Source organism: Coturnix japonica, chromosome 3 (assembly GCF_001577835.2).
Source record: "Coturnix japonica isolate 7356 chromosome 3, Coturnix japonica 2.1, whole genome shotgun sequence".
In the NCBI taxonomy this organism is placed as follows: domain Eukaryota; kingdom Metazoa; phylum Chordata; class Aves; order Galliformes; family Phasianidae; genus Coturnix; species Coturnix japonica.
The window spans coordinates 80,251,287-80,276,995 of record NC_029518.1 but is presented as its reverse complement, the minus strand read 5'-3'; the positions used below and the strand labels follow the sequence as shown (position 1 = coordinate 80,276,995).

At 36.9% G+C, this 25,709-nt stretch overlaps 1 protein-coding gene across 5 annotated transcripts in view; it reads left to right on the top strand.

The window, feature by feature from the left end:
• Positions 1–25,709, top strand: part of TINAG (tubulointerstitial nephritis antigen) — a 47,972-nt gene that overhangs the window by 12,611 nt on the left and 9,652 nt on the right. For 2 of the 5 annotated variants that reach the window (XM_015859253.2, XM_015859252.2), the window contains 5 exons: positions 4,185–4,308; positions 6,008–6,158; positions 12,438–12,618; positions 13,247–13,292; positions 17,898–18,003. In XM_015859253.2, coding sequence (XP_015714739.1) covers positions 4,185–4,308; positions 6,008–6,158; positions 12,438–12,618; positions 13,247–13,292; positions 17,898–18,003 — 608 coding nt within the window. Of the gene's footprint in view, positions 1–4,184; positions 4,309–6,007; positions 6,159–12,437; positions 12,619–13,246; positions 13,293–14,356; positions 14,490–17,897; positions 18,004–18,162; positions 19,666–20,176; positions 20,265–25,709 lie in introns of those variants that run through there. The other 3 variants (XM_015859255.2, XM_015859254.2, XM_015859256.2) reach the window with 3 other exon arrangements.

The following is a 25,709-nucleotide window of genomic DNA, read 5'->3' as shown; positions in this document are numbered from 1 at the left end:
ATTCACATAAGCAAAATTTTCATCAGTCTAGTAGATAATTCCATGTGAAATGGCAGTTACCAGGATTTAAACATTTACTGAGTGAAGATGTGGTAAAAGCATCTCATCATAGCTGTCCCTGCATCCACTGTCATGCACTTGCTGCACGACCCAGCAAGTTCATAGCATGGATTGGGCTCACTGGGGGTAGAAATTATTTCTTTCAATTGGCAGACCAAGAACAGTCATAGGATCAGCTTCTGCTTCTCATTCCATGACATCTTTTTTGTAGTTGAAATTTTGTGAAGTATACCAAAACTTTTAAAAAGACAGAAATAGTAAAAACCAAGTAAGTTTCATTAAAGTGTTTCTTTTATGCTTTTGTATCCAGGTGGCAGCTGAGAAGAGAGTAAAAAGATACAAATGATGAGAAATTCAGAAATGAAGGTTTTTTAAAATATTTTTTTCCAAGGCTGTCTTTAAACCTTAATGGTTTGGCCTTTGAGTGACCTTGTTGAGTACTAATTTACCTGCAGGCCAAGGAACTCCTTACTTACTGTACATAAAAACAGGCTAATTAAATGTTTTAGTGTTCTCTGAGATTATTACTGTCTTTCCCATTTTGCAGGTGAGAAAACAGAGTCATTTGCCCAAAGTCACGTACTGAGCTGATAAAAATGTCACAATTAGCGTTTGAGAGCTTTTGGCTCCAGTTAGTGCTGATCTGATTAACAGCTGCTAGCTTTGCCAACGGAGAAATAAAACTATAGTTATCCATTCATTAAATGCCACACTTTCTGGTCTGAAATAAAAGCCATTTCTTCAGCATGCTACTGGTGTACTGTCTCAGAAACAAATGACAGCACCTGGTAACTAAGGGGTTGCTGTTTTCCATTGTGTCTTCAGGATGCTTGAGAGAAACAGGTTTTTGTATAGAAGGAACTCTTTGCTCAATTGTGTCAAGGGGAAAAAAGATTCCAGATTGTAAAGCACTTCTGTGTTAATTACTTCATATCCAGAGCAGAATTTTAGTTCTTAGCAGTGTTTGTGGAGTACAGGCTTTTCTGTTGTTTCACTGACTGACATATCCAACTGCAAATCTGCTTTCATAACATTAGTGACTGATAGAGGTACACTCTTAGTGAAAACACAAGTTTTTTGCAGATACTTACAGGGCTTTTTAAAACTCTGCTATTGCCTTTACAAAGCCTCATGATATCTTGGAAACTTCTCTTTTTCTTTTCAACTCTAAAGAATAAGAAGAATATTATATTTTTTAAAAAATAAAGAAAAATTGTTGCTTTCTCTCTGGAAAACAAACAAGCAAACAAATGAACCAAAAAAATCCCCACAAAACTATTTCTCCATTCCCAAATTTGCAAATTCAGTTACCTCCAGCCTTTTTACTCTGATGGACCATCTAACTTCTCAGAAGTTGTAGGTGAAATCTGAGTATTCTTTTATAACTTCCAGTCTTCCTCTTTTGGTCAGGCTGGTAAACTCTTTTAAACCTTCATGTCTATTCACTGCATAGTTCCGTAGTGCTACATAATGGTAGATTATGGAACATACATTGAGAAACAATTGCCTAGACTTACATTTGTCACACAACAACAGTACTCAATATTAGGTTAGCAGTTTCTCAAACAAAAAGCTAATGTTTCTGGCTACAGGTCAATCCTGCTTTTCTTAATGTCAGGGCTGAAGGCTAATGAGGGATTTGTTCTAGGATTAAAATTTTGCAGCTATTAAATACATTGGCAGTAGCTTAAGAGATATGTAAATTAACACATTGGCTCAGACCAAAGAGCTATTAAGAATTTTCTTTTTCTCATCTGCCTCATTCAGAGCATAAGTGATCATTGCTCAAGGTAGTGTTTTTAACAACATTTGCCAAATTTTGCTTATTTACTTCTTGATAGTGAGCAGATTTATCAAGCAAAAGAAACATTATTCATCTGGGATTTTGCCAGTACAATTAATCTTCAAAGAAAACCTTGTGCTTGTGTTTGTTCATGAATCACAATCACAGAATAACTTGAGTTACAAGTAACCTACAAAGGTCATTGAATCCGGCTCCTGGCTCCGTACAGGAGCTCTCAGAATTCAAACCTTATGTCTGAGGGTGTTGTCAAACACAGCTTGGTCTTCAGCATCTTAGGGCTGTGCACTCTTCCTGGGGGAACCTTTTCTCCTCTGGTGAAGGAGAAGGTGAAGGACCTTTTCCTAACACTCAACCTGACCTCCCCTGGTGAAGATCCATGCTGTTGCCTTGGGTCAATACAACTTCCTCTGACTTCAGGAAACCATCCTGCAACAGAGACTGCAGTGACTCCAAGGTTATAGTTTTGTCCATCCACATTTTCAAATCACTGGCCACTTCTACAAGGGTTGGATCTCTTAAATGCAGCTTGCTGTTGCTGGAAGCTTTAAAGTTGTGATTTTGTTTGCTCTGATGTCTACCTGGAAAGAACATTATTAGTGATAACTTAAGAAAATATTTAACTTTGCAGTATTTTTGCGTATGTCATTTGTGGCTGCAAGTCCCATATTTTTAACAAGATTTTGGAGAAAACAGAATTTCGATAGCATTTAATGAAAATAGTAAGATTAATATCTTAGCAAGATTAATATTACTGATTTGTTATATGTGAAGGTATAACTTCCAGAAGAATATAAATTAACTATATATTCTCTATATATACTATATAGAATATAACTTGAGAGTTTACAGGATACTTTAAAAGTGAGTAACGGTATTTAGGACTCACAGGCTGTACATATACTTATGAATCTCAAATGCTACAGAATTACTGGGTCTGGGGCATGCAGAGATGGTATCAATCCATGTGCAGGGCCTGATTCCAGTTTCATAGCAGATAAAGACCTGAGACACAGGCTTATTTTTCTCTCACTCACTTCTTATCAACTGCTGATTTTCTGTGGGAAGAAAATCACAAGCTGGATGAAGATGTAACTGCTTCCCAGAGCATGCCAGAAAATCATCTGGACACGGCCAAAGTTGTGAAGTTCAATTTCCCAAGTAATCCTAAAAGAGCTTGAAAGAATTGGGCTCAAGTATTTAAATTGTCTAAGGAATAGGTATCTGGTCTTGTAAGCGGCACAGGCAATTTAGAATAATAGTGCAGCAAGGCCATTCAGAATCAGAAGACTAAGGATAAGTAAACCAAAATAAAATAAAAGGTTTTTAACAGGATGGAAGCCTTTGTTTCCACGTGTGATCTTGCTAGTAATGAAGAAATATCAGGGAGTGTTTTGTTTAGGAGCTGGATCTCACATTCTGTATATCGTGCATTCATCGGGAATAGTTGCTATGAGCAATTGTTTGGGACATGTTTCTAGGCTGGATATCAAAGGTGGCTGTATGGCCATTCCTTTTTTTCCTGTGCAGCATAAGCACCCTGTATGTAAAGCTATCTCATTGTTTTTAATTGTTTAGTGTTTTTTTTCATGTCAAACAGAGGTTTGTCAGCAGTTGTATCAGATGACTCCTGGATATGTGGGTATTTGTGCAGTTTTTACTGGACATAAATGAAGTCAGTGAGATAAGTATCCCAAAAATGACTGTTCAAAAGGTTTTACTGAACAGTCCACGAATTCATATCAACTCAACATCAGACTGCAAAGCAGAATGTAAATCAGTGGTTTTCATTCTGGAATGAGTGCTGGAAATTGAAAAACCTCTGTGTAAAAGGTGAATCAATGAATTTACCCTCTGCTGATTCCCCACTAGTAACTAGAGTTTCTTATTCCCAGCCAAGAGGAATATCAATGATCATCTTGAGCATGTCAAGATGAATAGGGTAACAGGTTCCTAACTTCATTATTGTTTGCAGCAAAATGTTTTTTTTTCCAAAAATGTCAGCTGGGCCATAACTGACGTGTTTCATAGGGAAATGTTGCTTGAGATAAAAATCGGATAAAAACTGGACAGGTTACTCAGGTTGGCAGCTGTGGAGCTCAGCTTTCCAGAACAGCTTGTGGGGTGCCAGAAAACCTCTAGCTCTCAGGGCACCCACAGCACGCAGGCACAGGGCAACTACTACACAAATGCTTGGCAAGTCACAGCTGCCAATACCTGAGGCTTCCTCAATTCAAACATTGTGAATGTTTAAAACAAAAATAGGGTCATTTTAAAGACAGACGTAAACAGACAGACAAACATCTACTGCATTTTGTTTTAGGGAAGCTCCTTTCCAGAAGAAAAATTTCCTGAGTTTTTTGCAGCCACTTATGCATGGCCTGACTGGATTCATGATCCTTTGGACCAACGAAACTGTGGAGCATCCTGGGCATTTTCAACAGCAAGTAATATTCTTATTTTTTTTCCCTCCTTTCAAAAATATTATGTATATTAAATGTATAATGAATACCTATAGTGGCTAGTAATTAGCAATAAATGTTAATTAGTAATTTCAACTTTCTGTTCAGTTTTTATTAGCAAAAAATAACAAAATTGCTACACTTTTGCTTCTAAGATGTCCCAGTTTAAGCTGTAGAGATTTTCCTTTGCTTTTCATAAGTTTTTGTATCATATGGAAACTTCTTTTGCTACAGGACATAGGAATGAATTGACTAGTGCAGTTTATCAATAAGAGTGAAGTGACTCTTAGTAATCTCCATTCTTTGCTTGCACAGCAAGCATGCTTGACTTGAATGTTTAAAGCATGTAGATGTCATTTTATGCACATTTATCTGTGCATTTGCCATTGTCTAACCCTCACTATTCAAGTAATCAAGTGTAAAATTTTCAGTAGTTTTGTGAGAAAACTGAAATTTCTCAGGTGTTTGTGGAAAAAAACCCACTGTTTTCTAATTCTGTAAATAAAGCAATGTCAATAGTGCACATGAATAAATATGTAAGTACTTAGAATCATGACTATCAGATCTAGTTCAGGCATCTGTGGTTCAGACTATCTCAGAAAGAGAATTCTATGTGAATCCCATATTACACCTTAATATAAGTAAGTAATTCCAAATATTATTTTCCACGCAAACAACTGCGTACTTCCAATCTATATTTTCTTCTATTTTGTTTTTCTTTCCCCTTTATATAAAAGAAAGCATATAGAGAAGAATGAAAAGGGATTCAGAAATTCAGCTGCAGAGTGCTGGGGAGTGTTTGAACATAGTTTGCTCAGAAAGTAATGTTTCCTATTTATTTCCATTGGAAACTACAAAATATATAAAGAGCACAGTAACGCCATTTGCTAGAGCAAATTCTCAGCTACAAAGCACTGTTTTTCAATATAGTCACCACCAGTAGCCAATTTGTGCACGTGAGCCGATCAAGACACTCTTCAATTTGTGATGTGACTCTTACGCATGGCCATCTAGAATGTGACTTATCTTTCATATTGCTGCTGCCACTGCTGAAATGCACCACCCACTGCCTCACTGTGTTCACATCCACTGTCTGGTCTCCATAAACATTCAGCAAACATCAGTGAACAACAAGGGATGCATTTTTTTCCACATTGAGGAATTAAATGCCACGCCATTGTTTCACTCATACTTCCATGTCAGATGACATTGTGTCAGACTGGCCCTCTGCTGCCATCTGTCACACAGCAACAAAATGCAATTGAACACTGTAGGGAAGGTTCAGCTTCTACTGCCATGACATCAATATCCTACTCTAATGTATAATCGGTGTAATAAAATGTGAGACATTACTTTCAGAGTAGCCCTCATATCTTTTGCTGAAGTTAACTATAATTGAATATGCAAGTACAAATAGAGAGATTATTAAATGAAATTATGTAAATATCTTGTTTGATATTTAGATATATCCTAGTATGTCAATTTATAATATTCTAGCTAAGTTGCTTATGGAGCTTTACATTTTTACAACTCTAAAATTCTGGCATATAATATCGCAATTTTTTTGTAAAAATATTTCCCCGGACAGAAAAGTATGGATGTATTGCAGTTCCTCTTTCACAACAACCACCAAGAAGCTCTGAGTTATTATTTGGTTTTGATAACATAGTTTTTTTCAAAACAGGTGTTGCAGCAGATAGAATAACAATTCATTCTGATGGTCAAATCACAGACAATCTTTCTGTTCAGAACTTGATCTCTTGTGATACCAGGAATCAACATGGATGTAATGGTGGCAGTATTGATGGTGCTTGGAGATATTTGACAACACATGGGTAAATATTCTGTTTATGTGTTCAGTTCATCTTAACTTCAACCAGTCACTTATGTTACATGTGTTATAATCATGATTTCTAATCTTTTTGATGGGAAGATTTAGCTCTGTTTTAGATCAGATTACCCGCATTCATCTCATCAGGGCAGTCAGTCTCTTATGTATACCTCCTTTAAAATACATTAGCGAAGTCCAGGAACTGGGAAGCATTCCCAAAGAAGTAGGTGAAGTCTCTTTTGAATGAGATAGCTAGGGGCTCTTGCTGAGAAAACTATTCAACTATCTTCCCATTTTCTGAGCCTCATTATATCTCATTTTTTTCGTTATGGTAACCTCTATAACTGCAAGAAACACAAGGAAAGTTTTTCTTTTTCTGTCTAGGGAAATATCATATATGCACTTGCATTGTGTTTGGGAGACCTGTTCTTTGTATTAAACAACCTTGAGAAAGCAACGAGTTGAGCAAGACAATATTTGAAACATTCAAAATGTTCAAACAATATCAAAGTAGTTTTGAAATTAAACAAGACTTCTTATGGTCATGTCCTCTATCACATTTTGAGAATCTCGAGGATGAGGGTTCCATAGTCTTGCAAAATTGCTCTGTTTGATCATTCTTGTGGCAAAGAACCTATTCAACATTTATTTTATCTAATTAGTATCTTCCTTGGCAAAGCTCATCACTGATACCTTTCAGATCTACATCTCAAAGAAGAGTCTTGTTCTGTCTCCTCTGTGATCTCTCCTTATGTACTTGAAGACAGTGGTTAGAACTCCATTTAGCCTTATGCAGGCTGATAAAATTAATATCCCTTAGCTTCTCCTTGTATATCACATGCTTCAGTGCCTTAAGCACCTTTGTGGCCCTTTACTTTCCAGCTTGTTGTCATTATTTTGGATCCCATGACTGAACACAACATTCCGGACAGAAGCCCGCAAGTGACCGCTTGAGGGAAATAGCCACTTTTCACAGTGCCTTGGCTTTGGTCTTGCTAACACAAACCAGTATTGTGTATTTACTTTTGTTGAGAGGGACCACTGCTACCACACATTCATAAAATTTTGGTCACCTCCTTTGTCCATCTTCTCAGTGTTCCTGTGAATGACAGCCCTGCCATCCACCATACTGACCATTCAGCAACAGTCTGGCATCCTCCATGGATTTAATGAGCATGTTTTTTGTCCCACTGTCAAGGCTCTTAATAAATGACACAATCTGAAGGTAGGGAACGTCACTAGTAAAGAGCCGCTAAGTCACTTTAACTGTAGAACCTGTATCAGGACAGTCTATTTCAGTTTTTGGCTTTATAACCAACTCACTCAGTCCCGCTCTCTCACAGGCTGATCTAGAAATTGCTGAAGGTGTTGCTAAAGTCAAGGTAAATTATATCCCATGCTTTTCTTATTCTCAGTGGAGCTAGTCATGTCAATGTAACCAGATTACTTCATCTGGCCACCTCATCATGCGAATGCATGATTTGCCCTGGTGAATCTGTGCTGTCCATTCCCAATCAAGTTCTTGACTTTAATGTACCTGGAAACAGCTTATAAGAGGATTTGCAATAACTGGATTTTATATACTCTATACTTCAGCTATTTTCTCACATTGTAAAACTTATTTTTGTGCTTTATGCTCCATACAATAATCTACTTCCCCTCACTTTGATGCACTCCAATCCCTTAATCTTTCTTTCATGTACCTTGTATTTGTAGGCAGAGAGATCTTAGGTCTGCTGTCTGTCAACTTTTAATTTTAGTTTATAAACAAGCAAACAATCCATGAACAGATCAGGAGAATGTCAGATGTGCTGCATTAGACGTCATAGTTGTCATGGTAGCCAGGAAATCCAGGTGAAGACCAAAGCACTGTCATTCACACAGACACTGAGTATATAAAGCAATCATTCTGCCTGTCCTCAGTTGTACCAGAAAGGTGAACTATTTTTTATCTGATGAGGATTCCGGGGTCTAAACATTGAACTAGTTTTGATATTTTTGAGTGGAAGACCCTCTAGGCAAGTCATTACAGTGGGAAGTAAAGGACTTCACCTTGGTAAAGACCTCAGCACCTCACTTAAGTAAAGTCAAAGTAGTAAAGAAATTAGTTATGGCTGTAAATTTTAGGAAACTGAAAAGGGTCCTCCTAATCTGTAGCTCATGCTCCTAACAGAGTAAATATAACTCTAGCTAGAGTTGTTTGTCTACCATGTTAAAGATAGGAACATGAGATTTTACAAGAAGGTAGAAGATTCATTTAAATCAGTATTATTTCTACAGCATTTGAAGCTAGTTTATTTTAAAGGGAGTGGCCTAAAGAATGCAGAAATAGGATAGCTTTCTAGGTATCTGTTCTCCCTGTCTGTTAGCTTGGTATGGATATATCCACCATGACCCCATAATAATGAATTTCTTCCTATAGCAAGAAGCCATATACATATATATTTTACCTAAAGTAGTGTGGTTACTGACAGTGTTCTCCAGTTACAGTTTAGGCATACAACTGTTAGTTCCTTCAATAAAGAAAAGAAGTTGTGTTAAAGACATATGAAGTGCTTTCTTTACCCAGCTGTATCTATACTTCAGATTTCAAAGGATGTTTGTTGTTGCTCCTTTGCTTGATGTCTCAAGGTAGTCAACAGACTTTTCAGCCAACTGTCCGAGTAACCAGTTTGCAGGGCAAATATTTGAAGGTTCTCTAAGTATCTGAGATTCCTCTACAGTCCACAGTCATCTTCTCAGTCCACCACACATCATTTGTATTGCTCCAGAGCCAGCTCCTACACATACATCATCACTGCACTCTTACAGATGTTTGCCTGCTGCCCATATTTATCCCCAGTTATTGATACAACATCAAAGTACTAAACTTAAAGATATTTATCCTTCACATTTTCATAAACGTTTCTAAATCATTATTTGTGTTCCTCAAGTTGAAAAGGTCCTTCATGATTCCACCTTAAGGAAAAATCCAAAGAGTGTGGACAGTCCTTCTAGCCCCAAGAGCAAAGGATAACACATTTATCTAAGAAACCAAGCAAAAATAATCGTATCGGTTCACTAATGTGGATCACCAAGTCATTTTTCTTTCTAATGTCCACTATCCTTTATTTTCACTACAAAAATTGGAAATGTATGGGATAAAAGTCTAAAGTGTCTTTTGAATGATTCCTGAGAAATGGTGCTTGCTTCTTCATGTTTCCAGGTAACTTTTATTTTATGAGCCTGTATTTGGCAATCAATTTTTTTTTTTTTTCATTATCTCCATAGCCTGCAATAGGTAGAAAGCACATTGATTTTCTATGTGGAGTTGTAAATTTTCACAGAAAATGTTCAATGATATATTAGAGTTCCTGGTTTTCTGGTTTCTGAAGTGTGCTTATCTCCAATTTTTGATAGATTCTTGGGGAAAAAAAGGTGCCGGTCTAAACTATCCCAGTGAAGTCAATGGAAGATTTCTACAGGGCTTGATAAGGAGAACTTACATAAAAACTGAGCACACGCTTAACAGTGAAAACTGCTACATGAGTAGTCAAATTGCTAACTCTTTCCTTTTCTCTCTATCTTTCTCCATTAATTAAGGAATATACCTTTATTCTAATTCCAATTATTCTTAATTTTAAAAATCTCAATTACAAGTCACAGTTTGTGAGGAATCAGTTTGGTTTGAAAATATCTTTTTTTGAATGTGGTGCTGGAAGTTATGATTTAGTCTTAATAAATGAGAAAGAATTTCAGGAATTACAAGGTTATTCACTTGAATGCACATACTGCATATAATCAGGGCTTGATCTGTTTCATATCTTGGGCTCCCATTAGTTTCAGGGTATGGTAAGGATATGATTGTTACTAGGTTTGGCCAGCTTGCTGGTATCATAATATTCTAAATGATGCCCTAATCTCCCAGTCAGATACATAAACACAATAGAAAAGAAAGGTTCCGATAAAGTTGAATGTAGAAGCATAACTTCAGATGAATTTACCAAGAATGTCTTAATACAACATAGGTTTATGCTGCCTATTTATGTGTATGCTTACATAAACATGTACTTAAACACATTAATGCTTTTTTTTTTGTTTTTCTTCTATGAGTTTTAAGGCAAGGTCTTTTCTCTTTTCTCTTGCTTACTCTCAAGTTTTTTTTGGGTTAGAAACATCCAGCACTTTAATGTGGAAAACTAGACAGACCTAAAGTATGAAAATTATAAAATAATTATTGGAAAATTCAGTGTGCCTTTGCTTAAATATTTCATATTGGTAGCAAGTGCATTTTAAACATACACCTTGCTTGCTTCAATTTATTGAGGGATAAAGGATGTTTAGTAGAAAAGATTGAACAATTCAGAATAAGCAATTTAAAATAAGGAAACTTACTGTATGAGGAAGCAGTTCATTGTAATAAAGTCTTTGATGTGTTGCCAAGGTAAGGAATTAAAACCTCGACTTACTGTTTTTTGAAACAACTTATTTTTTTCCACTATCCTTCTGAACACTTGGATTTAAAGATGGCTCTTAACCTGTTCTTCAAAGCTACTTTGATTTAGCACTTTGGAGATTTTCACATCCAAAATTAGCATGAGTTTAAATCTCAGGTGATTTACTGCAGCTCCTTTGCAAATCACTCCTCTGACAGAATCAGTGCTAAATTCCTTCGAGTCTATGAAGCCTGAGAGTAGAGAAGAATCACCCAGAAGAAGTTCTCTTTGCTATTAAAAGATTTGTTTTTACTTAAGAACAATCAATTAATTTCACATGCTTTCTATTGAATATTTCCTCCACAATTCCTGAAATCTATTAATTTTAATTATTTTGAAATATTTATTACAATAAAAGCTGCCCAGCGATGACTGGACTTAGTATTTTCAAAATACAATCTTTGTAGAATATATAATTTCATTCAAAATTGTTAAAAATGAGTCTTATTTTCTATAAATAAACTCTAAAACCTTGAAATCAAAACCATTGATGCAGATTTGCAACAAGTAGTGTGAAAAATTTACTTACTGTATGCTTGACTGCAAATCCTCTTCATTTGGAAAAGCTTTTGAGATACATTTCTGAGAAGTAACAAGGATGGTCTCACAGATTTGCATAGACCAGACACGTAGTGCTATTATGGCATTGTCTGTCATTATAGTAACATTTAGCAGAGAGGATCCTGCTGTCAACAACCAGGGTCCTACAGAAGAAGCCCTGTGGTGTTCTTCCCCTAGGATTGTCACCAACTCTTTCTGAATACTAGATGTCACATATTCACCAGCCTTCAAGTATACCTCTGCTTATTCTTTTTATTCACATTCTCTTCCAGATAATATCCTATCCTTCTTTGCTTCCTAACTTTCTCTATATCAAAGTATACTTTCTGAGTTCAGCCTGAGTTTAAACCTGTCAAGATGAAAATTTTTCATAGGATGGGGAAACAAAACCAACAGATAAAGCAATTCCTTAACCATATTCTCATCTTCCTTGTAAGCATAAATGCCTGAAAGTTGTTGCAAAACAGTACAATTATAAAATAGCAGTTCCACCACTGAATCCTGTTGAGTTTTACCCTTTCTCTGTTATGTATTTTGTTATAGACAAAGTCCCTCCTGCCAGCATCACTACAGAGAATTTTATTTTTCTCACGAACCAAGATAATCAACCCAGTCACCAGGCCATGTCTAAATGCTTTTCCTAGTATGGCTTTACAGCTGGAGCGCTCATTAACTCAGTTCTGTGCTGTCACTTCTACTTATCTCCCATTTGTTTCTTTTTTAAGGAGGTGCATTCCTTCCAGAAGTCTTTTGGTAATGTGAATTAAGCTGTTACTATTAATTGCTAAGCATTTTGTCTCTCTTTGGAAGAACCATCAAATTCATTCATTTGTCAGCAAACCAATTATTTTTACCCAAACTGTTAGAAAAAAAAAATAATAGAGGACTTTTCAGTCAACAGAAGTTCACAAAGAAAAGTGAGCAAATTTTCACTTATATAAAGTTTCTCACATGTAGTGAAAAAATATGAGGTCATACACATTTTAGCTGAAAGAAATAAAGAGGCCTGAGCTTCTCAGCAGCATTTCTTTAGAAAATATAGATAAAGCCAGAAAATGATTAATTTCACTTAAAAGTTTTTGCTGCACATTTCACAAGCCATTTTCAATAAATGTAGTCTTTTTGTGGTTTATCAGGCATTCATATGCTTGAAGAATGAATGTCTCCATAAATTTACAGTGATAAAATAATTATGAACTTGGAATAATAGTTTTAAAATCTTATTATATCTATTTTTAATTGATCAGGGTTGTATCCTATGCCTGCTATCCATTATCTTGGAAGCATCATCCGGATTCACCAAGTGACAATCAGTGTAATGTGTCCAGTGAATATGGAAAAAACCATACAAATGGGCCTTGTCCCAATGCTTTCGAAGATTCCAATAGGTTATACCGCTGCGGCTCTCACTACAGGGTCTCTTCAAAAGTAAGTTCATGCTGTGCACACATTCTATCATTTTTATTTTGTCCACTGGGGCTTGAAAATAGTTTTGTATATGGAAATATTTGCACTTTTCTTTTCTACAAAGATTATATTCTTTGTAGTTTCTCAGTTTATCTCTTCAAAGTGATGCTGCTGTGATTCTTACAAAATTAAAGATAGAAATTAGGCAGTCATAAATGTGCATTATTTCTTCTTAAACATATTCTTGAAAGTTTTCCTCATTTGATAAACCAAATATGCTTTAGCAGGAATACAAGTAAGGTGGTATATTTTATGTCATGTGCATATATAACATAGAATCCTAGAATGGTTTTGGTTGGAAGGGATCTTTGAGACCATCTAGTTCCAACCTCCCTTCCATAGGCAGGGGCACCTCCCTCTAGACCGGATTGCTCAAAGCGCCATCCAGCCTGGACTTGAATGCTTCCAGGGAAGAGGCGTTCACAACTTGGCTGGGCAACGTGTTACATATATCATATATAACCTGTTATATATGTATGTATATAGATGATGCATGCATATGGTGATAAATTGGTATGTGGTTTATGGTATTTAACAGAATGTATTTTCTTCCCTTTCCGTCTCTGCTGCTGCTCTTCCTTTCTCTCAGGAAACTGATATAATGGAAGAAATCATGGCCAAAGGACCTGTGCAAGGTATGGTAAGTTTGAAACATTAATATTGTCACTGAAGTAATTAATGTACAACAACCTAGTAGCTAAATATTAGAAGTCATAAATTGCTTTCCATGGTGAATATAAGAGGCATATGTGCAGTAGCTCACCTAGAAACTTCAGCATTGATGTGAATTTTGGTGTGCAAGGGCTCGGATCTCCTAAGGAAATAAAGATACTGCAGCAGGAAATGAGGGAATAAAAAAGAGTTGTTTAGCTTGACTGGTTGCAGCCACAGATGGTGCTGAGAGCGTCTGGGGGTGGGGAAAGGGCATTGTGCTGGATGTCCATCTGTTCTGGATGGATGACCAATGCAAAACCAGGAGAACTTCTTATTTCTACTGACTTGAATTATATAATGAATTATCATGGCCTCCAATTCATTACTGAAAAATACATGATTAGATATAATTCATTTCAGTGCACTGTGATGCTGAAATTGCTTCTTAAAGGTCATTATGTGAGCAGTTGCAATTTGAAGCTCAACTTTGACAAAATCGGTACTATTTGTCTTCTTCTGCCCAACCTTGTTTGCTCAAGGGAAACATTCTTTCCCACAATGACTTTTTTCTAAAAGCAACACAGTATTGCTACTTGTTTTGAGAAAAGGAAACAGTTTGAATCCTGAAGGCAGAAGCTCAGACTGCTCTCTAATATTACCTTGCCCTGCTATGTACACATAGTTTGCTATTTTAATCTATCTGCGCCAAATCTTACACATAAAATTATCTATATTCAGACATTTGTTAAGTTTTAATCACACACTGATTCATATCATTTTTGGAATGTCAATGTGTTTTCAGCAAGTCTCATGTTAAGGTAATGTTATACATGAAAGATAAAATCTAGATCTTAAAAGAGCATGTATCTGAGAGCTTCTACAACTGGGTGTGATTCCTTCTTTCTCTGTGTTATAATGATATCCTTAAATGAGTTTCTATTACGATCTAGTAGTTTGTCACTGTTCTTATTCTATCTTCCCATAATACAAATGAAATCAGGATGTGATTCTAACTTTAAAATGATATCATGCATTTTTTTTTCAGAACATCCTGAAAGTGATCTTCAGCTACTGAAAATGATTTTCCATTTTCCTTCACTTGTCATTCCTCAAGATCTTACAAAGTACTTATGACCAGTCTTATCTAATGTAATAAGTAATATTTAATAGCTGGATAATATTCAAGAACCTTTCAAGATGATGAAAATCATCTTGTTTAACTATGAATAATTTTGTTTTCTCTGTGGACTTTCAACATTATGAAGGAAACTTCTGTTCTTAACGTAGGTATAGGAATAATATAATTAAAAACATTTTCCTATACAGCTTTTAATGACAATTTCTCTCTGGCAAACATTACTGTTTTATCTGGTATAGAATGAACCAATTAGCAGTTTGAGGTGCAGATGATGAAACTCTAGTTTCTTTTAAAATTAAATTTAAAATAAACATCGTGTAGTTTTACTAATGCTTTGAAAATTTTCAAATAGACATTCAAATATTGCCCGCAGTTAGTATTTAGTGGAGTTTATGACATACTCCTATAGTTGCAGTGCTGACATAGGATAAGATTCTCTTCTATAACGTTAGCCGCTCTCAGCCAAAGGAAAGCTAAAAACACATTGCTGGCAATACATATAATATTCAGCAATAACAAGCTTTGAATATTTGGAATTTTACTTATCATGGTGTTGGAAATAAGGGAACATTACATGTGCTGCCACAAATTTGGAGAAAGTACTAAGCTGCATTCATGTACTCTGCTACACTTTTTTTTTTTTTTTTTCTTCTGATAGCAACTACATTTTGGGGTTTTGTATCTTCATTTGTCTAAGATACATGGATTCTAATTTAAAAATTGTGTTCAGTGGAAACCATAATATAACAAGTCTTATAATCTTCTGTGTTTATGCAAGGATCTGACAACTCAGCATGAGTGAAGTAGTTCATATGCACGAGCTACAGTAAGGCAAAAAAATTAGTGCTTCTTCCAATTCATTAATAATTAATTCTTTCATTTTGGAAAATGCATGGTTGCTTTGATGTGGGATGGCACACAGCTGGCTGGAAAAGTGTGATCCCTTCCAAGTCACAGTCCATATCAGGACAAGGTCTCGGAAAACATAAAAATATCTCAGTGCTTGACTTTGAATTATCACCTTTCTGTCTACCCTACACTTAATGCACACAACTCCTGATTAATATGCAGGATTTTAAAATAGGTACGCATAAATAAATATGCATATATGCAAATATATACAATTATATACAGATCTACGTATACAGAATATATACATATCCTACATATGTACATAACCACAAATACACAACCAGCTGAAATTTTCTCATGTCAGCTGAAGTTAATTTGCAAATATATTTCAAATGTTGTATTTCCTATCAGTGTGATAATTTTTCAAAGAGCCAAGAACATACTTTTGATTTAGAGGTGCTGATACAGAATAAATTTTTTTTACTGAAATCGAACAAATTAACCTGATAGTATTGATATAGGATAGGATAACCACAGGAGTTCCTAGATCTATACACTGGAGAACCTGTGATAGGAAGGGGTAAACCTTTGCAGGGAACTTTTGTTGAGTCCTGACCTTGCAGCTACGAGCCAAGGGTAAATTTTGTGCTATTTTCCACTTGGTCTGTTGCTATCAATAACTGTGAGCTCTCATCCTGCAGACAGCTCTGGCAGAAGCTGTGGCATTATTCATTAAATTTATTTTTCTTATTTAACTGATAAAACTCTTCCAAATTCTTGCCACTTATCATCATGGTTGCTTATTCTCTGCGTGTTGCTATCTGCATAAATTTTGGATATGAGTGAACTTATTAACAATGAATATTTTCAGACAGGTTTCCGGGGTAAATGAAACCTATGTAAATGACTATGTTTTGAGCTGTTCTTTTTCCTCCTGTCTTTCTGCCTCCTAAAATTTGAAAATGCTTTCTGTTTCTAGCCAAATTGATAAAGGCCAAGAGGTCATAAAGACAATTAATTTCCTTCAAGTTTATGACAATATTCAGGTAGGGGAAAGTAATCTGAAAACATGACAGATGAATAATAAACTGTATCATGAGCTCACCTTACTGGATGGATACTGCAGATCTATACAGGACACATATGTTTTAATGCTCCAACCACATGAAAATTGTCATTGAAACGTACTTTATTGGATTCCTGAGGCATAAGAATTTAAGACAGATGCATTAATTATCATGTGTGGTAATTGCCACACAGGCAGTGTGGCAATTTCACAGAATCACAGAATTGTAGGGGTTGGAAGGGACCTCTAGAGATCATCGAGTCCAACCCTCCTGTCAAAGCAAGTTCCCTACACCACATCACACAGGTAGGCGCCCAGGCGGGTCTTGAGTCTCCATAGAAGGAGACTCCACAACCTCCCTGGGCAGCCTGTTCCAGTGCTCCATCACCCTCACTGTGAAGAAGTTCCTTTGTATATTGGTGTGGAACTTCCTATGCTCCAGTTTGTGGCCATTTTCCCTTGTCCTGTCCCCACAGACTGCTGAAAAGAGGTTGGCCATGTCCCTTTGTCTCCCACAGCTCAGATACTTATAAATGTTAATAAGTTGCTCTCTGAGTCTTCTTTTCTCAAGACTGAATAGATCCAAGTTGATCGGCCTTTCCTCACAGGGGAGATGCTCTAGGCAGATATAAGTGTGATAAAATCATAAGCTAAATGTAGACTGAAATTAAGCTTATGATCACACTTCTATTTAGGTAATGTAAGCTGGAAAATATTTTCTCTGGATCTTGTAGCCAAGCAAGTAACAAAACAAATGGAACTAATGTAGCAGAATAAATTGGAGAAGAAACTCAAAATATTTTCCTTAAAATTGAAGCAAGTGATATTCCTGTGAAAAGATGTAAAGTACAGATTGCAGTATTCATTCTCTTGCACTAAACTTACAGTTCATCAGCTTGTTGGCCTTACATTGTTACTGACACACTGTACTGCAATCCATAGTTTTACAATACTTTCATTTGAAAGTCATAATAAACAAAGACATAAGAAATCTACTTTTCCATAAGTAGATTCCAGTCTACCTAATTAACTCTGTATGAATTTTAAACAAAATGCAAATGTTTATCACTCTGCCATATTTCATAGGACACATGCATTTATATTGGTTGTTAAATACTTCTCTGCACCACGCAGATGCTTGTCAGAACTGAGGAATGTATGAACCCTGAGGAGATTTGTCTTAGTGGACTGGATTTGTACAGACCTGAGAAAACTCGTATAAGCCCATAGGAGATATTTCTTCATTTTTTATTGAAATGGATCTGTCATAGGGAGTTTCCAGGACAGGGAAACCCAGCTAATTTTACAGGAGACTTTTGAGAGGTCTGTTGGAATATTTCCCTTGGTTTAGTCATAAGAGGAGATTTCTGAGTAATTAGTAATTCTAATTACAAAGTACACCCACACAGTATGACACACAAAATCTCACTGCTAAAATTCAACGAGCAATCTAGGGTACAAGCAATATTTGCTGACTGTGCTGATTTTTCCTACTATTTTCTTTCTTTTTTCTTTATTTTTTTCTTTTAGCTATAATGAAGGTATATGAGGATTTTTTCCTTTACAAAGAAGGAATCTATAGACACTCCTACAAAGCAGGATCCAAATGGAAAACTCACTCTGTGAAACTCCTTGGGTGAGTATTCTTTTACCCTTTTTCCCCCACTAGTCACGAACACAAGGAAATATTACTACTCAGTTTGGAACCTAATCCTTTTGTTGTCAGAGATGTAGCACTGTTAACTCCCACTGAAATATTCTGTCTGTTTCATTTTTGCATATCTTGGAATTTTAGACGTCATTGGAAAGAGCTGTTGTCCCATGGACTTTTAATCCACTCTGACATTTGTTCTAAGACTTCAAAGACAGAAGTTATGGCCAGAACTGAAATGAACAAGCCACCAAAAAGAATCCAAGCTGAAATGTAAACGTTTCTGGTGGCCTCCCAACTAACCAGCACAACTGTATTTACACAGCAGTCTGGGGCTCTCTGCACCCCATACAGAAATCAACTGCTACAGAGGTGCTGCTGGTTTTATCTGGGATGCATAAGAACTTCACACACAGGTCTGAAACTGTTGTAGAAGAATATGAATAATACATCAGCTGATTTCCCCTCAAATGAAGAACAGTGCCAACAGATGACAAGTATCTAACAATGCATGCACTTGAGTTATGGAACACATCAGAGTGCTTTTTTCTCTGACATGGAGGGAATATGCAAGGTTGTGCTTAATAAATCACTGAAGGAATAGTTAAACAGACAAATGTCTGAAGATAACTCTCAAACAAATATTCTGTAGGTGATGTAGAACATCAAATAAATAACAATTCAGTCCTGTGCAAAAAAGATTGCTGAGAGCATCTCCAACATGACTCTTGAAGAAAAAAAGTGTAGCAAAATAAATTGCCTGTTGTGTCTATGATATAGATATCCTTGCAAAGGGCATGGAAGTGCTTATGGTTGTGGAAACTGCTGACTAGGGATTACAAGAGTGTGTCTGCTAGTGGCACGGAAGCAGCAGGATCAGCCTTGAGCCTATAGAGTTGCAAAAAGTCCTGACTCAGGGACTAATAGAAGAAAACCTCCTGGAATGAGTATTGTGAAGCTATGAAAGAGAGAAACTGCCTTGGAAAACAGACTGCATTAGGAAAATACATTTATGTAGGAAAGCCTGTATGTTTGGTATATGTATTTAGATTGTATTTAAGGTATATCTGAAAGAGAAATCAATAAAGTTAAACAGGAAAACTGGAACTGCAGGGATGAGCTTCTATGGGACTGTAAGTGCAGATGCTGGGATTCCTATGTTTGGTGTAAGTGTAGGGTGGTAATGACTATTCCTTCAAAGACAAATGTCTAGCCTAGTGAAGCTCATCACAGGGGAGAGTGATTAGACCAGAACTGCGTAGGGGAACAACATGATGGCTGAGGAGTAAGGGTGGAGGACTATTAATGTGCTGATGTAGCTACTGATTTAATGGTAACCAGTAGGGTGTGCACAGAAAAAGAAACACTTAGGCAAGGAGCCATTTATAAGCAAAAACCAGGACATCTTAACTTAGACCTGGAGTAGGCTCAGGGGTGTGTATGGATCAGTCTGCGCAAAATACTGAGTAGGAAGAAAGTGTTTTAATATGCCAAAGGACATGAGCAAAAAAGTAAATGAAAAAGAAGAAAATATAAGGCAAAGAATGATCAGACTAATAAGGAGTTTAATATGTGGAAAATACATTTACTTACTGATTTTTTTGAAGATTACTGAAATATTGGTGGTAGTTAAATGGTTGGACTGGATGATCTTGGAAGTCTTTTCCAACCTTGGTGACTCTATAATTCTATTATTCTAACACTGCTGCAGTGAACAGGGACACCACAGCTCAATCAGATCACTCAGAACCCCATCCAGCCAGGCTGTGAGTGCTTACAGGGATGGGGATCCTACTACCTCTCTGGGCACCATTTTACTAGCAATCCAGTGATTAAATGTGACTCAGCACTATGAAGTCTAAAACACTGCTCTCAAACACTTTCAGGATGAAGCTGTCACTTTTTCATATCATTCAATGGTTAGAACTAATTTGAATGTAAAAAGTATAGCCCAGATACAAGCTCTCTGAGATCTACAACAGCTTGTTCTGTTCTTGTTTGTTTTGTGCTCATATGTCTTGTGTACATGTTTTGTTGTTGGTTTTGAGCAAAGGATAATGCAAACTCTTTTACCTAAAAAAAAAAAAGCTCACAAGAATCTCATGAATGTTGAACTTGAAATTAAAATTGTGATGATTGCTTTCATTTTACTTCACAGATTTTTTTCTCTGGAGAGAGAAAAAGGGGCAGAGACACGATGACATAGAATAAAGATATGCAGTTTTGTGCAGGCTGATATTTATTGTAATCTGTTTTTTTTTATTATTTATAACTCCTTCCCTAATAATGAGTTAATATTTGTAAAAGGCAGTTATAACAATGGATGATCATAATAAACTGATACATGCAATCTCTCAAAAATAGTTTTGAAGGTGCCATAAGCTGCTCATGCATACAACCATGTATAAGGATACGTAGTGTTAGAAAGTAGATATAAATTTTAGTGAAACCATTTCTAACAGAAACAGATATGCTCATATAAATGTTCAACTGAATGCATTGACTGAATTCTGTCGTTATGCAAGCTGAAATTGCTAGCTATTTTCTATCATTTTGAGGTTTCTACTTCATAAAACTAGCCCTCTAAAAAAATAATCCATTGCCAGTGATGTAGTGTGTGGCCTCAGGCTCAAGGAGATTATGGGAAAAGAACTGTATGGAAACAAGAAAGAAAAATATGGAGCAGCCAGGCAGAGGGTGTTGCAAGTTGCAGATGGTCTGAGTGTAAAGATTGTCTCTGTGGACAGCGAAGCAGGTTTCCAGTGGTCTGAAGTCAGGACTGACATGCTGACAGAGAGAGTATGATGTCTAAAGTAGTTTCTGTGTCTTGTCTGCAGAGTCAGTGAGGTAAGTAGAAAAAATGAGTAATGGAGACTGGAATTCATAACGTTTAAGTTTTGATGTATATTTATTTTATTTATTTATCTTATTCTTCTACACTTCTGGCTTTCTAAATCCTAAAGAAGATAAATTGAGTGTCTATAAAAAAAGAAAACAGTGGAGCAGATTTGCATATGGCGTAAGGATGGCCAAATCTATTAACTTTGGAGGAAGAATGTTGGCTTAAGTAGTTCTGCCTCAATCAAGTATATCTTTTTTCAAAGTCAGGTATAGCCAAGTAAAAATCCATCACTAATGTTTGCAACCTGTTCAGACAGATTCTCTCTCAGCCTTATTCATCTTCATCAGTTCAATATTCGTGATAGGCTACAATATCTGATGTGTATTTCCATGCAAAGAACTGTATCTGCTTCTCCCTTGAGAATGAAAAATTCAGAAGGGCCTCAAAAAGCCTAAAGTCTTTGCCTACAATCAGATATACTGACTGTCACCTTAAAGCTTGGATGGAACAAGTATACTTTTATTAAAATCCTTAGATACTGATTCATGACCAGTATAGGTTTTCAGACATTAGATAGATGCTCAGAATAGCAAAGAACTTTAATAAGAGGACACCAAGAGATGTCCCTTCTATTTTTATCCAATGGAAACTTTAAATTCAATAGAGCAAGAGAAAAAATGGAATTGAAAAATCTACGCCCCAAGAAAGCATGAGTTGAATTCATTGTTTTTTTTATCAGAGAGTCATTCTAATGGAGATAAAATTGACACGTGAAGCAAAAACTTGTGTTTTAGTGTTGAGAAGACATTCAGGCATTGCAACTGCACTTTAATACACATTTAAATGACTCAACAGTGCAAAGTCCAGAGGCTTAAAAAAGATGCCAGTGACTACAGTTAGTGCCACCTTTGTTTTTGACCTTGCAGATGCATTTTTTTCTCCCAATTTTCCTTATCACTTGTACTCACTCCATCTCAGGTTATCAGTGACAACAAAGAAGCATCCTCTTAAGCCATCAAAAGCTACACTTTCTTCTTGGCTAAAGAAACCTTGGGATGAGGTCCCTCTTTCTTTCATAGAAAATAAGTTCATTTTCTTTCATTTCTTTAATTTCATTTCAGACAATTGACATAGTATAGTTTAAAAAAAGCAACAAAACAATACCCCAAAATATTTCACAGCAAAGAGAAACATATTACAAGATCATTAGGAAAAGATAAAAGAATGGAGATTCATGCAGTTAAATCCATAAGATTGTCTCCCATATAATTATTAAGGTAGATTTTTAAGAATAACTTAACTACTGGCACTACCAACACACCAGTGATTTCACTTCACTATTGTTCTAAAAAGTTGGTGTAAAATCATAGTTTTGAGTTCCAGTTCCAGTAATCCTTTCCTGAAAGATTTTTCTGGCAGAGAACATTAGTCAGCGAATCTTTGTATTGTGCCTGTTAGTATCATGGAAGTTATATGACCAAGTCCAAGGAGAAGAGTTAGATGAAAATTTTCAGACTGCATGTGTTTGTGGACCGCTTTTATCTGCAGAAGGAGGTACTCCTTGATGATACCAAGCTGAGTGGTGCAGTTGATGCAGTGGAAGGAAGTGATGCCATTCAGTGTGACCTCAACAGAGTTGAAAGGTGGGCCTAGGTGAATCTAATGAGGTTCGACACAGCAAAGTGCAAGGTTTTGCACTTGGGCAGGAGGAATCCCAGGCAGGTATATGGAGTGGGAGGAGCTATTCTTGAGAGTAGCCCTGCACAGAAGAATCTGGGGGTCCTGGAAAATGAAAAACTTAACATGAGCCAGCAGTGTGCTCTTGCAACTCAGAAAGCAGTTGGTATCCTGGGCTCCATTAGAAGAGGGGTGGCCAGCAGGGACAGGCAGGTGATTGTCCCTCTCTACTCTGCTCTCGTGAGGCCCCATCTGGAGTACTGTGTCCAGGTCTGGAGCCCCCAGTACAAGAAAGACAGCTGTTGGAGAGGGTCCAGAGGAGGGCCACAAAGATGATCAGAGGGCTGGAACACCTCCCCTACAAAGACAGGCTGAGGGAGCTGGGCTTGTTCAGCGTGGAGAAAAGGCTGTGGGGTGACCTAATTGCAGCTGTTCAATACCTGAAGGGAGCCTATAAACAGGAGGGGAGTAAACTCTTTGAAATGGCTGAAAATAGCAGGACACAGGGAAATGGTTTTAAGTTGAAAGAGGGAAGATTTAGGTTGGATGTTAGGAGGAAGTTCTTCACTAGGAGAGTGGTTAGGCCCTGGTCTAGTATTAAATGGGGAGGTTGGTGGTCCTGCCTGTGGTGATTGGGTTGGAGATTCGTCATCCTTGAGGCCCCTTCCAAACCAGGCCATTCTGTGATCCTGTGATTCTGTACTGTGAGAATCTTACAAAAGAAAACTTTTGTATTAAAATAGATTTGAAATAAGTTTAAAGGGACTGAGTAATCTTTGCATCCTTTTGCTCTGTAGATCTAGTTTATGGGAAGACAGTCTTTTTGTTCAAGAAATTTCATAGGTTACTTTTTGATCAAAATGATGGCACTGAAATAGCAATGCCTAGATAGAAGACATAGTGTTAGGGAGAGAAATTAGTCTATTTTATCAGTGTTGGCTGTGTTCAGCATTTGGATATGATGTATCTTCAAAAGGTATACCTCTCTCTTGATTGCAAAGTATCTTTCTTCCTAATCTAAATATCTCATTTCCCATAAATTGGATGTTATGAATTTGGACTACATGAAGTCATGTTTGATCACGAATAACTTTTTCAGGGATAGAAGGGGCCAGAAATATTTGATAACTTATATAAATTCAGAAATTACATGATTTATATTGCATTGGAGGCTATAAAAGGTTTTCTAGTTGCCCCATTTGACCTGAAAATCTTCATGAATGCAGAAATATTTGGGGGAAAAGAAAGAAGAAAATAAAGAAAAAGCAACAAAACAAAACATGAGAGAAGTCTATAACCTTACAAACAGAATATATAGAATGTTTCATAGAATCATATAATTGTTTGAGCTAGAAGAGACATTTAAGGGCCATCCAGTCCAACTCCCCTGCAATGACCAGGGGCACCTACAGCTACATCAGGTTGCTCTGGCCCCATCCAGCCTGACCTTGAATGTCTCCAAGGACAGTGCTTCTGCTACCTCTCTAGACAACCTGTGTCTGGGTCTTACCACTTCTATTGTAAAATACTTATTCCTTATGTCCAGTCCAAATCTACCCTCTTTGAATTTGAAACCATTTCCCCTTTTCCTGCCACCACAGACCCTGCTAACATGTATGTCACCTTCCTTCTTATAGCCCCCATTTAGATATTTCAAGTTCACTTTCAGTTCTCTGCAGAGCCTTCTCTTCTCCAGGCTAAACAGCCTCAGCTCTCTTGTCCTGTCCTCATAGGAGAGGTGTTCCATCCTTTGGATCATTTTTGTGGCCTTCCTCTGGATGTGCTCCAATAGGTCCACAACTCTCCTATACTGAAGACTCCACATCTGGATGCAGAACTCAAGGCGAGACCTCACCAGTGCAGAGCAGAGTGGCAGTATCACCTCCCAGCCTTCTGGCCACACTTCTTTGGATGCAGCCCGGGATATAGTTTGCTTTCTGGGCTGCAAGGGCATGCTGCTGGCTCATGTCCAGCTTACCATCCACCAGTATCCTCTGGTCTTTTCTGGGAGGGCTCTGTTCCATCTTTACATTCCTCATATTGCACTGACAGCAAGGGTTGCCGTAAGCCAGGTTGTTGAACCTCATGAGGTTCTCCTGGGTCTATTGCTCAAGCCTAGGCCTCTCTGAATGGTATCCTGTCCTTCAAGTGTGTCAACTGCACCACATGGCTTGGTGTCATCTGCAAACTTGCTGAGGGTGCACTTGATCCCACTGTTGATGTCACTGATGAAAAGTATAATTTCCAGCACTGACCCATAAAGGACACCACTTGCACACATGTCCAGATTCAGCTTGAGATTTGAATGCCTAAAGTTATTTTTCTGATGGTAGACATGACATGTTACATTTCCAAACTGTCAATTTAGAGATGGTGATATAGTCAGCATAGGTAATGGAGCCTGGAGGGCAACTCAGTTCTACCTGCTTGTGGGTATTTTAGTACCCTCAGTGGTATTTGGTGCTTGCAGCAGTGGAAAGAAGTTGCTACTTGGTTACATTTCCAAAAGGACACAGATTTCTTGTGGCTCCCTTGTCATGTCTGCCATGTGGATGTTTGAGGCATCCAAGGGCATCTCAAGTGGCTCTACACACCTGCGCTTAGGCAAGTGAACAGATCTTTGCAACTAGTGTGTGTTTTAAAATACAAAAGAAATAAAGAAGTCACATTTCAGTGATGACCCAGATATAGTAAAAACACGGACTTCGGTTTAATTATGAAAATGCATAGAATGTAAACTCAATTGATACATGATTGATTTCTGAATGTTTGAAATAACATACCATCCAATTTCTATTCATCCCAGTGGATGGCTGTGAGTTTTACAAGTTTCACATCCCCTTGGACTTTTATTTTTTTCAGATTACTGAATATTTTATGTTTCTTTTTAACGAATTTGTCTGTTAGTTTTTGTTCATACTTCAAGCAGAAGTACTTACAGCAGCAGGTAAAAGAGCAGCTAAAATTAAGCTGAATTTATTATTCATTTAAATTATGAATTTTTATGACTCAGGAAATTCACCCTCAGACACTTGACTTCATAGCAAAAAAGATACTTAGGGATTCTTTTTCTCTGAGGAAACTAAACTTAAATTAAGCTTAAAGTGGAAGTTGTGCTTGCTTGCCATAAGGTGTGATAGGTAGAACCAAGGGATACAATATGCAATGAATT